The sequence below is a fragment of the Zootoca vivipara genome, chromosome 6 (assembly GCF_963506605.1).
Source record: "Zootoca vivipara chromosome 6, rZooViv1.1, whole genome shotgun sequence".
NCBI lineage: Eukaryota > Metazoa > Chordata > Lepidosauria > Squamata > Lacertidae > Zootoca > Zootoca vivipara.
Genome location: NC_083281.1, coordinates 25,355,758 through 25,369,338, shown reverse-complemented (window position 1 = coordinate 25,369,338; position 13,581 = coordinate 25,355,758). Strand labels below are relative to the sequence as shown.

At 42.5% G+C, this 13,581-nt stretch overlaps 1 protein-coding gene across 1 annotated transcript; it reads right to left on the bottom strand.

Moving 5' to 3' along the window:
- Positions 1 to 4,103: 4,103 nt before the first annotated feature.
- LOC118086245 (probable G-protein coupled receptor 33) lies at positions 4,104 to 5,201 on the bottom strand. The gene has a single exon (XM_035117641.1). It carries the CDS (start codon positions 5,199 to 5,201, stop codon positions 4,104 to 4,106), a length of 1,098 nt encoding a protein of 365 aa, XP_034973532.1.
- Positions 5,202 to 13,581: the final 8,380 nt, after the last annotated feature.

Here is a 13,581-nt window from a genome sequence, read left to right as displayed (position 1 = left end):
TTTCTGTCTCTTGCTTTATTGCGGGCCGGTTCTGCTTTGTTCACATTGACTTCTATTTTTGCTTCTTTTCAGCTTCTTCTGAGTTGATTGTTCCCTTGGTGCTAGGCCTCATCCTGATGAAGTAAGTAATCTTCCTTCTTCCGGTTTTTGTATCTGCCCTGGGAGCCAGATTTGGCTGAAATGTGGGGGGTCACCTGTGTGAAATGATGATAGCAACGAGCCCACCCAAATCCCCTTTAGCCTTTGTTGATCTTGATCCTAGGGTGTTTCCTCCTCCCCTCTTTTGGCTAATGGCTCTCTTATGTCACCATCTGCTTTTAGGGTCCTGTTTTGTTTTGTGTTCTTTTTCTTGGCCTTTTGGTATTCGAACCGGAGGAAGGCTCCATTGACCCAAGAGGGCAGAAGGAAGCAAAAAGAATGATGGTGACTGGATCTCCTGCCGTTCCTTTGCTCAGTGGAGAGGGACAGCACCACACACATCACTGTGTACTCCCAGGTGCCATTGGTCCAGGCAATGAAAGAGCATCAATATGTTTATTTCAAATGAAAGAGGAAGAGCATGGATTATTAGCACTGCTCTTTCATACACAGAAATAAGATGGATGATTTCTTCTTCTTCTAAGAAAAGTGTTTACGGTATTCTGCTTGCACATTTGTGGTGCAATGAATATAGTGGGCACCGTATTGTTTTTTATCTTTATTTTGATAGATTTCATTAATTTATTGCAACATATTACCAACACCATTCACACATAAAATAAAATATCCCACCCTATCCTGGACAATGGAGTTCAGGCAATTCACCAAAAATAACATCCAAATAACATAGTAGCTTCCTGTCGCAGACAACCATATGTATAGAAGGCGGTGTACAGCTAATGCTAACCAAAAAGTTTTATTATGTGACGGCAATCCTGTTTTCATTTTTAGACATGTAGACAATAAAGCTGTACCAATCTTGCAAAAAGTATTTATGCTTCAAACTTCTTGCCAATTTTATTTTATTTGTCCGTTTTCCCATAAGTGCTATTTGCCACACTTTATTGTACAGCTGATGGTCTAAGGCAGATGTAGGATTACATGCTACCTGAGACTGAAGAACCCCTAATTCTTTCTTTTGGGGCAGAGTCCAAGAATAATTAAAATGGGATAAGGTCCCTTAATGCCCAATGCTCTTTGGTGTTCGTTTGGTGTACAGAATTTCCAGTTTGGCTCCTGAAAGATTCTGTATTCTTTAAGTTGGTATTTCTACATATTTCCACATATCCCTGAATTGGGGCAAATGGCAATTCATTTGTGGATGTGCTACGCCGGTACCACTTAGGCAGTTTATTTCAATTGCCACAGGCTAAGACACAAGTCTTTCACCCATGCTTTCTAGGCATGAAACAAGCAGAAGTGTGGACACATAGAGTGCTGGATGGCAAAGTCCTTGGTTCAATCCCTGGTATTTTCAGGTAGGGCAGAGAGAGGGAGGGAGAGAGAGAGGGAGAGGGAGAGCCACAGTGAGTCAGTGCAGACAATGGCCCAGTGTTCTGACTTCATACAAGTCAGCTTCCTATGTTACAAATTCACCATTTTGCATTGCTATTTTCTTTTCTCAAGAGGAAACGAGTGATTATATCAAAGAAGCTAAGCAAGAAAAGTGGAGAAAGCTTTGCAGTGTCAGCATTCTAGTGCTGGCTTTTGTGTTGTGCCCAGCTCCACTATTTCGCTTCATTAGAACTTGTTTTAAATGAAGCCCCCAGTCTTCCTCCCTTCCCAGTCTATTCAGACCCCTCCTGTTCTTCTAAACCACCACATTTTCCTCCTCAGTGTTCCGCCCTGCTCACTCCCAGGCCATGTCCACTGCTGCTGTGCAACCTGCCATCTCTTTTGCTCCCCCCACCCACAGCCTGACTTCATGCAAATTCAGGGTTGTGATGAGGCACACCAAAACTTCCAATGAGGGCTGCAGTTTGACCTAATGCAAAGCTGGGATTTTGATGCAGTGTTACAAATCTTCCAATAGGGGCTTCATGGTGATAGACTAGAATTGTATCATGGTAATCCACCCTATATACACCTGAGGTTCCCTACCTCTTCATTACATTATGCATGCTATGCCAGATTTGGCAATAAAGGATTTGTTCCCTATTGGAGAAAGCTGTCGTTGCTGCAGTAAAAGCATGGGGTCATCTTTTGGAAAGGAATCAACTAAAAATCTGCTTTCCATGACCAACACTTTCACCAGAAAAACCCACTCTTTAATGGTGCAATGGTGATTTTTTTGGGGGGGGGCAGAAATTTGGGTTTTACTCCAATTTCAGTTTGCTCCAATTCAGCAGTCAAGAGTGAGATTTCATGGAGAAAGCACTGGGGCAAAAGAAAAAAGTGCTTGGACACATAGCTTTAAATTGTGCCTAGAAACATGGCACAAAAGGAAGTCTGAATGGGAAACTCCATGGGACAGGGAATTTTGGCAGGGCAGCAAGGTGACCTACCCTATCAAATCATCTGACATCATAATGTCATCTAGAATCATGGAACCGTAGAGTTGGAAGGTACCTGAGGGTCATCTAGTCCAACCCCCCTGCAATGGAGGAATCTTTGCTAAAGCATCTATGACAGATGGCCACCCAACATCTGCTTAGAAACCTCCAAGGAAGGAGACTCCACAACCTCCCGAGGGAGACTGTTCCACTGCCGAACAGCTCTTACTTTTCAGAAAGTTCTTCCTAATGTTAAGTCGGAATCTCCTTTCTTGTAACTTGAAGCCATTGGTTTGAGTATTGTTTTGTTTGTTGCTGTTGGCATCTTTGTGTTTTTATACTGTAAGCCGCCCTGTGATCCTTGGATGAAGGGCGGTACAGAAATTTAATAAATAAAATAAAATGATTAGCAGGTGGGTTGTCTCTTCCACCTATCAAAGTTAGCTTGCAGGTATGGGGTCAGATAAGGAGCAGGCCCCAAAAGAGGCCAGAAAGCTTCTCCACCCCTGTTTTAAAAAGAAGTTATCCCTTTCACCCAAAAAAGCTTTCTGGACTGTTATCTTTAAAAGATAAAAGACCTCTGTAATAAATCAAGATGCAAAGATTTGGTCATCCGTAAAAGCCACCTTTTGACCAAACTGCAGGAGGCAGTGGAAGACAGGAGTGCCTGGTGTGCTCTGATCCATGGGGTCACGAAGAGTCAGACATGACTAAATGACAACAAAAAGCCACCTGGTGAAGTGGGGAGCATGGTCTCTGCCTCATGAGCCCACTAGGGGAGGGGACACAGCAAATGTCTTTTGACACAACCCCCCACCTTCCTCTCTACATGTGGTCCAAAGTAGATGCTTCAGGGATATGGTAGATTGATCCTCTAAATCACTTTCAGGTTTTGGGTACTTTCCCCATATATAAGAAGTTGCCTTACATTGAGCTGGACCATTAGTCAGAGTCTACAATGCTGGGCAATGGCTCTTGAAGGATCCAGGCAGAAGTATCTCACAGTGGTAGCTGGAGATGCTAGGGACTGTAGCTTTGGAACTTTTGCATGCAACATTTGTGAAATACCAGCAAGCTACAGTCATTCTCTATAGGAAGCTGCCCTATGGCAAGTTAGTCCATGAAGTCCAGAAGAGGGCAACCAACGTGTCCAGAAGAGGGCAACCAAAATGGTCAAAGGCCTGGAAACGATGCCTTATGAGGAACGGCTTAGGGAGCTGGGTATGTTTAGCCTGGAGAAGAGAAGGTTAAGGGGTGATATGATAACCATGTTCAAATATATAAAAGGATGTCATATAAAGGAGGGAGAAAGGTTGTTTTCTGCTGCTCCAGAGAAGCGGACACGGAGCAACGGATTCAAACTACAAGAAAGAAAATTCCACCTAAACATTAGGAAGAACTTCCTGACAGTAAGAGCTGTTCGGCAGTGGAATTTGCTGCCAAGGAGTGTGGTGGAGTCTCCTTCTTTGGAGGTCTTTAAGCAGAGGCTTGACAGCCATCTGTCAGGAATGCTTTGATGGTGTTTCCTGCTTGGCAGGGGGTTGGACTGGATGGCCCTTGTGGTCTCTTCCAACTCTATGATTCTATGATTCTAAGTCCAGTGCATGGAGTGGCAGTGGACCGCCAAGATTTCTAACACCCGTCTCTCACAGATTTACCTGGTGATGCTGAGGTTTGAACATGGGACTCTGTGTGCAAAACAGATGTTTTTCCCATTGAGCTCTCTGAATGGTTCTGGTCAACCCTCTCGCAGTGGACATTGTCCTCTAGACTGGTGGGATCGTCCACAAAAGCTTTACTAAACGCTGCAAAAATTGATGTCTTGAAGACCTCCTGGAATTTCTCCCCAACAAACAGGTACAGAATCGGGGTGAAACAGAAATTGAAACAAACTCCGGTGGCTGTAGTATCCCATAGAACCTGTGTTGTTGTTTTGGGTACTTCCTTAAACAGCTGTGAAGCATGGTAGAGATGGTAGGGGAACCAGCCAATGAAGAATGATGCTACTGCAGCCACCAGGACTTTGGAAATCTTCCCTGTCCTCAGTAAACTTTTTTTCTTCATTTCAAAACCAATCCGACAGTAGCATGCCATGATGATGATGAATGGAAGCAGGAAGGCCAGCAGAAAACGAACCAAGAAGAAAGCCAAATGAATGTAGAAATGATCTTGATTTGGGGAGAAAATAAAATAATAGCTGCACTTCATCTTCCCCTCCTCTTCTTGAGTCTCCAGAAAAGCCAAGTTTGGGGTGCTCAGAGCTAGGGAAGCAAGCCAGACTCCTGCAATTACCTTCCGTGCCAAAGGTATTGTGCGGTTACGCTGGGACCAGATAGGATAGCAGGTGAAGAGGTAGCGGTCCAGGCTGACGGTGGTGAGTAGAAAGACCGTAGTGAACATCCCCAGAGAGAAGGAGAAGAGCAAGATCTTGCACATGATTCGGCCAAAGATCCAGTCGAAATTGAGGAGGACAAAGACAGCAAAGAAAGGCATGAGTGAGCTGGAGACTAAGTAGGTGAGGATCAGGTGGAGGAACCACAAAGTATTCACAGTTCTCTTCATCTTCATCCCCAGCACCCAGAGGAAGAACCCATTCACAGTTATCCCCACCAAGAAAGATATGAAGATAAGGATGGCAACAACCAGATTTGTGTCTGCTGGAGGGTGGCTTACATCCATTTGTGTGTTGCCGGAATTCTGCAAGGTGATAGTTGTGTTATTTTTCTCCATAGTGCCCTGGAAGAAGAAGGAAGAGATTTGAGATGGAGGCAGGTGAAAGTTAGAGGGAACACGGGGAAGTTGGGGGAGAGATCAGAACACTGGAAATGGGAAAATGCATCTATCCAGTCAGGCTTGTGCACTCTGAGTAAGCAAATATCAAAACTAAGCAACTTAGCACTCAAACTTCAAAGAAACAACATCAATAACCACATACATTCATATGGTTTCACTAGGACAGATATCAGGTTTGGAGTTCAGACCTAATTCGTAGCCTCCCTGCTCAAACCCATTTCCCATTAACAGCTGGAAACAAGATTGCTGAATATCATTCAGTTTAGAACTCTGACCCAAGACCGCATGAAGGTCCTGTGGACTTCCAGATGTTGCTCAACTCTAGCTTCCATCCATCAGTCTCAGCCAGCAAGACCAATGAACAGAGATGATGGGAACTATAGGTGACCAACATCTGGAGAGCCTTGTGTTGCCAATCTCTTGAGTTCCAACACCCACCCTTTTCCATCTGAAGACTTCATCTTCCATAACTACAAAGACAATCAATTTTAAAGATTTTAAACTTTCCTTCTCTTCCCCACCGACCTTGCCACCCAGTCTTCAGAGCATGTCCACTCACTTGTTCTGCTCGTCTAAAATAGTTGTCCTCAGCACTTTCCACTGTGCGTTTCAGCATTTAGTAGAAGCCTTCTGAGGGCATAGCATCTTTATGAGAACTGAAAGACTTCTCCTCAGTTTTTGGGAACAGAGTGCCCTTGAATCATATATTCTTAGCAAGTTCCATTGCCAATGTTGCCTGTTTTAGAGTAACACTCTCAGCATGTTGACTCAGAAGTAAATTTCACTGTCTGCAACAAGGTTTACTACCATTTTTTGTTTCATTGTTATTTTAGTTTTTGGCTTTGTCTGCTTGCCTTTGGCTTTCTGAAGAATTGCAGCCTCAAGTCCCTGTAGCTGAAATATCATTTGCATTCACTGCTTCAGTGGGCGGTTTCACTTCAATTTTTTTTAAAAAGGATGTGGGGTGGTTTCTATTTCAAATTTTTGAAGGAAAAAATGGGATGGTTTTAGGTCCAGATAATATCTCGCCCCACTTTGAACTCTCATTATCATGCCTTTGTGACACTGACTATATTTGGAAAAATACAAACAGAGGATAATGGAGGAAAGCAAAGAATGAAGTATCAGGCAGCAAATGCACTCAGAGTCCCATGAAGCAGCTTTTCCAACACCTTCCTAGCTTCTCTGCCAATTTATGGCTATAAAGAGGTGGTATGGAAGCCAGGAGATCAAGAATGATGCCGCAGAAGTGACGAGGATTCTGAAAGGTTTCCCAGCCCTCACCAACTTTTCTTTCTTCGTTCTCTGACCTACCTGATAAGAGCAGCTCATGATGATTATGAAGGGAACCAGGAAAGCCAGGAGAAGCCAAATGAGAGTCAAATGAACATGATACCTTAGGCCTTTGTCTACATATCATCCTAGTCCCCAAGAAAGCGTAATTATTGACACACACAATCCTCCCCTTTTCCACCTCTTGTGTCTCCAGGAAACCTAAGTAAGGGTCACTCAGGGCTCGGGGACACAAGCTGCACTTCTATGACCAGTCTCTTTGCTCGAGATATTGTTTGGTTATGCTGGAACCAGATGGGGTGGTAGGTGAGAAAGTAGTGTTCCGGGCTGGTGATGGTGAGAAGAAAGGCAGTGGTGAACATTCACAGAGAACCCAAGGAGTTGATGAGCTTGCACACAACAGTGCCAAAGACCCAGTGAAATCAAGAAAGATGTAGGCAATGTAGAAAGCATAGGAGCCAACTCCTAGGGGCCGAAGGGTCTTTGCCCCCCTCATAAAATATTTGAGGGGCTTCCCCCCCCCCAGTTAATGGGCATTGCCATTCAAATAGTATGTGTATGTCATGTCATGTGATTGATTATGTCTGCTTCAGTGTATCTGAATAAGTGTGCATGCACACAAAAGCTCATACCAATGACAAGCTTAGTTGGTCTCTAAGATGCTACTGGAATGATTTTTTAAAAAATTTGTTTCGACTACAGCAGACCAACACGACTACCTACCTGTTGTATTATTGCATAAGATTGACTGGAGCCCACTTCATCAGAACATTGCACCTTCATTCCTGATGCAATTTGTGGCTGACTGTTTACAGTCTTGATAAATGTTTCTGCTTATTCTCATTTTCTTGCATAATCAATCAGTTTCCTGCATCGCTGCTAGCACAGTGGAATGTGGCAGACACACTGGTAGAGGGGGACTACTGGAAGATTTGGAAAGATACTCCTGACACATCAAAGGGGTAAGATTATTAATCTTAGCATTGCGCTCAGTGGGACCTAGTCATTAGTAACTCAGCTTCCCCAACCTGGTGTCCTCCAAATGTTTTGGACCACGGTTTCCATCACCCCTAGCTAGCACAGTTGGGGAAGGCTGCCTAAGGAAGTGTTCCGATTGTATCATTTGGTTTGTCTGAATTGGTCTGAGGGCACATGTTGCCTCCATTTGGTGCAGTTAAGAAGGTCTGGGTCTGGACAGTGTATGGATGGGAGACAACTGGGAACTCTATAGTCACTACCTTGGTTCCCATGTTTTAAGAAAGGTGGGATATACATTCAGGACATAGCATCTGAATTTGTTTCTCCTTTACCTTCAGTTGCTGTTTGGCCTGCTCATCTACGATAGCTCTATCCCATAGTGTGTTGTGTTCTTTCCTCTGTCCCATAGTGTGTTGTGTTCTTTCCTCTGTTTGTGAGATTAGCCAAGAGAATAATAGGTTTCCATACTGTCCATGTATATTTTTCATAGCTAGTATTGCTCTGATGTACAGTGGTGCCTCGACTTATGAATTTAATCCGTTCCAAAGGCACCTTTGTAGGTTGAAAGATTCGTAAGTCGAAAAGCGCCATTGGAAACGTGATTTCCCATAGGAATGCATTGGAAATGGAAAAATTCGTAAGTCGAAAAAACCCTATCTAAAACTGCCGCAGTTTCTGTTCAGATGTCGAGAAATTCGTAAGCATGCGGCCATTTGCCCCACTCGTAAATCAAAAAATTCGGTTGACGAGTCGTTCATAAGTCAAGGTACCACTGTATTATAATTCACAGTTACAGATTATGCAGTTCTCAGTTCTCTCAGCATCATGCCTAACAGGTAAACCAACCTATTGCAGCATATATATCATGCTAGCAATTGGGATGGGGGTGGTTCTGAATGATTACAGTCTATTTTTTGTCAATTACAGTTGTGCCTTCTCTGCAAACAGCTGGAACTTGCTGGAACTCACTTATGGCACTTCTCAGGTAAGTGCTATTGCCATTATAAGGGAACAAGGAAGGTGTTCGTGGTATACACTCCCAATGATGCAAAAGTGGAATTTTATAAGAAACTAGGAGAAACTCTGATGGAATATATAGATCATAAGATTATATTAGTAGGAGACTTTAACGGAGTAACATCCATTGAGATGGACAAATTGACCAAAAAGAAAATTAAAACTAGACAGGGGAAATTACCAGCCTCATTTGACCTACTAACAAAAGGTAATGAGTTGGTGGATATGTGGAGGTGGAAAAACCCAACAGAAAAAGATTTCACATATTTCTCACAACAATTCCAGAGCTGGAGCAGGATAGACCACATATGGGTATCAAAAGAGTTAACAACTAAGGTAATTAAATTGGAAATAATGCCTAAAACTATATCAGACCATAGAGCAACATTAATAGAATGGAAAGTGAAAGAAACCAAAGCATTCAGATGGAGAATGAATGACCATCTATTGGATGATGGTAAGATCTTAGGAAAAATAAAAGAACAACTAAAAATGTATTTTGAGATGAATTCGAATAAGGGCACCGACATTAAGACAGTATGGGACGCCAGTAAGGCGGTCATGCGTGGACTCTTAATACAGCAAAATTGTATTCATAAGAGAGAAAAAGAAAGAAATAAAGAAACCATCCTGACAAAAATTAAGGAGATAGAGAAACAATTAGCAAAAAAACCGGAAGATCAAAAATTAAAACAAGCATATAAAATGATGCAAACACAATTTGATGGACTAATTAGTCAAGAGATAGAATGGAAGATAAACATCTTAAAACAGAAGAGTTTTGAATTTGGCAATAAGACCGGGAAGTGGCTCGCTTGACAATTGAAAAAAAGAAGGTCTGAAAATATTATAAACAAAATTACCCAGAATAACATAACAATAGACAATCAGAAGGAGATAAAAAAGACATTTTTCAAATTTTACAAGGATTTATATAAAGCACCGAGACCAGACAAGGGAAAGATCCTATCATATTTAGAAGTCCATAAATTGAATATGATCCCACAAGACCTGGCAGCTCAACTAGAAAGACCAATGAAAGAAGAGGAAATCTTAGATGCTATAAAAAAAAAAGGTAAGGATGGGAAGGCCCCAGGGCCAGATGGCTTCACAATAAAATATTATAAAAAACTACATCAACAGATTTTATCTCCCATGAAAGAAGTGATGAATAATATAATGAAAGAGGGTCAACTACCCAAAACATGGGGAGATGCCTACATTACACTGATCCATAAAGAAGAGACGGACCCAACCAACGTCAAAAATTATAGGCCAATATCACTGTTAAATACAGACTATAAAATATTTGCGAGCATATTGGCACAAAGACCCAAGGGAATATTGGCACTACAAATTCATTTAGACCAACAAGGTTTTATACCCGGACGACAGCTTAGAGAAAATATGAGAAACATCTTAAACATAATTGACTATCTAGACGTTAAAATTAATAAACAAGCAGCCCTAATTTTTATCGACGCCGAGAAGGCCTTTGACAATGTCTCATGGTGTTTTATGAAAACGAATTTGGAGCTAATGGGGATGGGGAAGATCATTATGAATTGTGTAGATGCAATATACAGAGAACAGCAGGCTAAAATCATTATAAACAACGATTTGACAGAACCCTTCCGAATCTCGAAAGGTACGAGACAGGGCTGCCCGCTCTCGCCCCTTTTATTTATACTCACATTAGAAGTTCTTCTACAGAAAATAAGAAAAACCAAAAACATAACAGGAATAAGATATGGAATAAGAGAATACAAACTAAAGGCCTTCGCGGACGATATAGTTCTAACGCTACAATATCCGCTAACTTCACTAAAGGAGGCCTTGAGAATAATTGAGGAGTATGGAACATTAGCGGGGCTAAAACTGAATAAAAACAAGACAAAAATGATGGTGAAAAATCTGAGTATAGCGCAAGCAGACCAGTTACAATTAGAAACAGAAATAACTGTGGTAAAGAAGGTAAAATATCTAGGTATCTGGTTATCACCAAAAAATCCAAATCTCTATAAAGATAATTATATACCAACATGGAAGGAAGTGAAACTTAGCCTAGAAACATGGAATAAACTGAATTTATCATGGTGTGGCAGAATTGACATAAAGATGTCAATATTGCCGAAGTTACTTTTTCTGTTTCAAACAATTCCAATCATCACAGGTACAACACAATTTAAAGAGTGGCAAAGGGGTATCTCAAGGTTTATATGGCAGGGTAAGAAGCCCAGGATAAAATTCAAAATACTAACTGATAAAAAAGAAAGGGGCGGCTTCTCCCTTCCTGACCTTGGTTTATATATGAATCTGCCTGTATATTATGGCTAACGGATTGGATAAAATTGGAAAAGGTAGAATTATTAGATCTGGAAGGCTTCCAAAATCAATTTGGTTGGCATGCGTACCTGTGGTACAACAAAGCACAAGTTCATAGGGACTTCTTACATCACACCATAAAGAAACCATTGCTGGAAGTGTGGTTAAGATACAGGGAATGGTTTGAAACGAAGACTCCAGGGTGGTTATCAACCCAAGAGGCCCTATCGGTGAAGAAGCTTAATATGAAGGGAAATTGGCTGACGTATAGGGACATAATAACAATGGAAAATAATACATTTAAGATGAGACCATACGAAGAACTAAAAAATATGGTACAAGGATGGTGGGAATACCAACAAATCTATAGCACATTTGTGAAAGACAAAAGATCAAAGGGGTTTGAGCAATCTAAGACAGTTTTGGAGAAAATAGCAATGGATGATAACACAAAAAAGCTATCTAAAATTTACGAATTTTTACTAGAGTGGAAGACTAAAGACGAACAAACCAAATCTGTCATGATCAAATGGGCTATAGACTTAGGATACAACATCGATTACGTAGAATGGCAGAAATTATGGAACGTAAGAATGAAATTTACAACTTGTACATCATTGAAAGAAAACCTCTATAAGATGATGAACCCTTTGTTCATGATCACTTCCATCTGTCAGGGGACTTGGAACAAGTGGACTGTCCCCTCACCATCAACGATGCCCACAAAAGCGACGAAAGAAGGTACTTTTTCAGAATATAGAAAGGTTTTATAGTTACCCAACAGAACCACTTTTGAGAGTGGTGAGTACCTGCAAAGATACCTGGCTCTCTGCTGAAGCCTCTGTCTGCCTCTGAGCCTTTGGGATATAAATAGCCTTTTGGGATATATCCCTATAAATAGCAGGGATAAAATATGTGAATGAATTCCCTACCAGGACCACACAGACACACACCTCCTCTAATAGGACGCACAGTGCTCCACGGGCATACGAGCCAACTCCTAGGAGCCCCACCCCCAAAGTATTTGAGCCCCTCCCCAGTTGATGGGCCTTGCCATTCGAATGGTGGGTGTGCACTGTGTCATGTGATTGATTATGCGGCGTGAGGCTTATCTGGGCTCCCCCAATATTTTATTCAAGTTGGCACCCCTGCTTCCAAACAGACATGGTTAAGCTTACAGCATAAAGTGTTCAATCTATACCCACACATTTTGCAACATTTTGGTTGGCACTGCCCATGTGTGGATTGTGCACTCTCCCAATGGATCTTTGCTTTTTATGAGTCTCGGAGAATACAAAACCTAGCCATTCAGGGTGGGGAATTTGCACCAGAGGTCAAAGAAAACAACAATTACCAGACCTTTAGAAGGCATCTTAAGGCAGCCCTGTTTAGGGAAGCTTTTAATGTTTGATGGATTTCTGTATTTTAATGTTTTGTTGGAAGCCGCCCAGAGTGGCTGGGGGAACCCGGCCAGATGGGCGGGGTATAAATAATATATTATTATTATTATTATTATTATTATTATTATTATTATTATTATTATTATTATTTACTTTTCTACCACTTGAAGATGGCCTTTGCCTTTTGACGGTTCCTTCCTTTTCTGTCACAGTCAACTTGGCCTCCGTTGATTGTGCTTATCTAGCACACAATCCAGAATGAATCATTGGCTTTGCTAAATTAAAGTCTGCTATGTTTCATTTTTACTCCTGATCTGTGCCTACTCAGGAAATAATAACCTGACTTTAGTTTAAAGGCTTAGTTATTGCTTGGGGTGCCTGGGGTGGGACGAGCTGCCCATAGGGGTGGGGTGAGGGAGGGGCAAGCCACCCATAGAGGAGGAGCACACTTCCTCCCACTCAGCCACCCTGCAGCTGGGGAGGAGGCATCGGGCAGACCATTTGGGCAGCACAGAGCCTGCGCATGCCCGAGCCACAGTGTCTCTCCCAGGAGAGACGCATGGCTCGGGCGTGCTGCAGGCCATGTGGTGAGTGCCACCCAGCATTTTGCCAGCCCCCTCAGTGGTGACACCCAGGGCAGCCTGCACCCCCTTCCTCCCCCCACTGTTGTAGCCCACTGTTTCTAAGCATTTCATTACTCACTTCTCATTTCACCAGTACGGTATTTCTTGTCAATTTTCTCTTCTGGATCAACCGCCTTCCTCCTCACTTCTCTTTCCCCTAAGTTTAAGTTCTGACCTTTTTTGTCACTTTCACCTTCACTATTCTCTTCTCATAGTGAAACCCTAGAATGCCTGTCTCATCAGTTGTAAGTCTCACTGAGCACAATAGTGTTTTCTCCAAAGTACAGCATGGGGAGGGCCGGCCGCTCCCTCAAATATTTTATTGGGGGACTGAAGTCCCCACAGCCCCTAGGAGTTGACTCCTATGCTTGGAAGTACTACTAAATTCAACAGTTCTTGCTCTCAGATAAGTGCTTGTGAGTCCTGTTCATAAACCTCTGGTCACGAGTTTCCAGAAGCTGCAGTCAGCTACTGTAAGTAGAGGTAAAGGTAAAGGGACCCCTGACCATTAGGTCCAGTCGTGACCGACTCTGGGGTTGCGCGCTCATCTCGCATTATTGGCCAAGGGAGCCGGCGTACAGCTTCCAGGTCATGTGGCCAGCATGACAAAGCTGCTTCTGGCGAACCAGAGCAGCACATGGAAACGCCGTTTACCTTCCCGCTGTAGCGGTTCCTATTTAT

What these genes read in the sequence shown, in the direction of transcription:
- LOC118086245 (XM_035117641.1), bottom strand. Translation starts at nt 5,201, where the DNA reads ATGGAGAAAAATAACACAACTATCACCTTGCAGAATTCCGGCAACACA.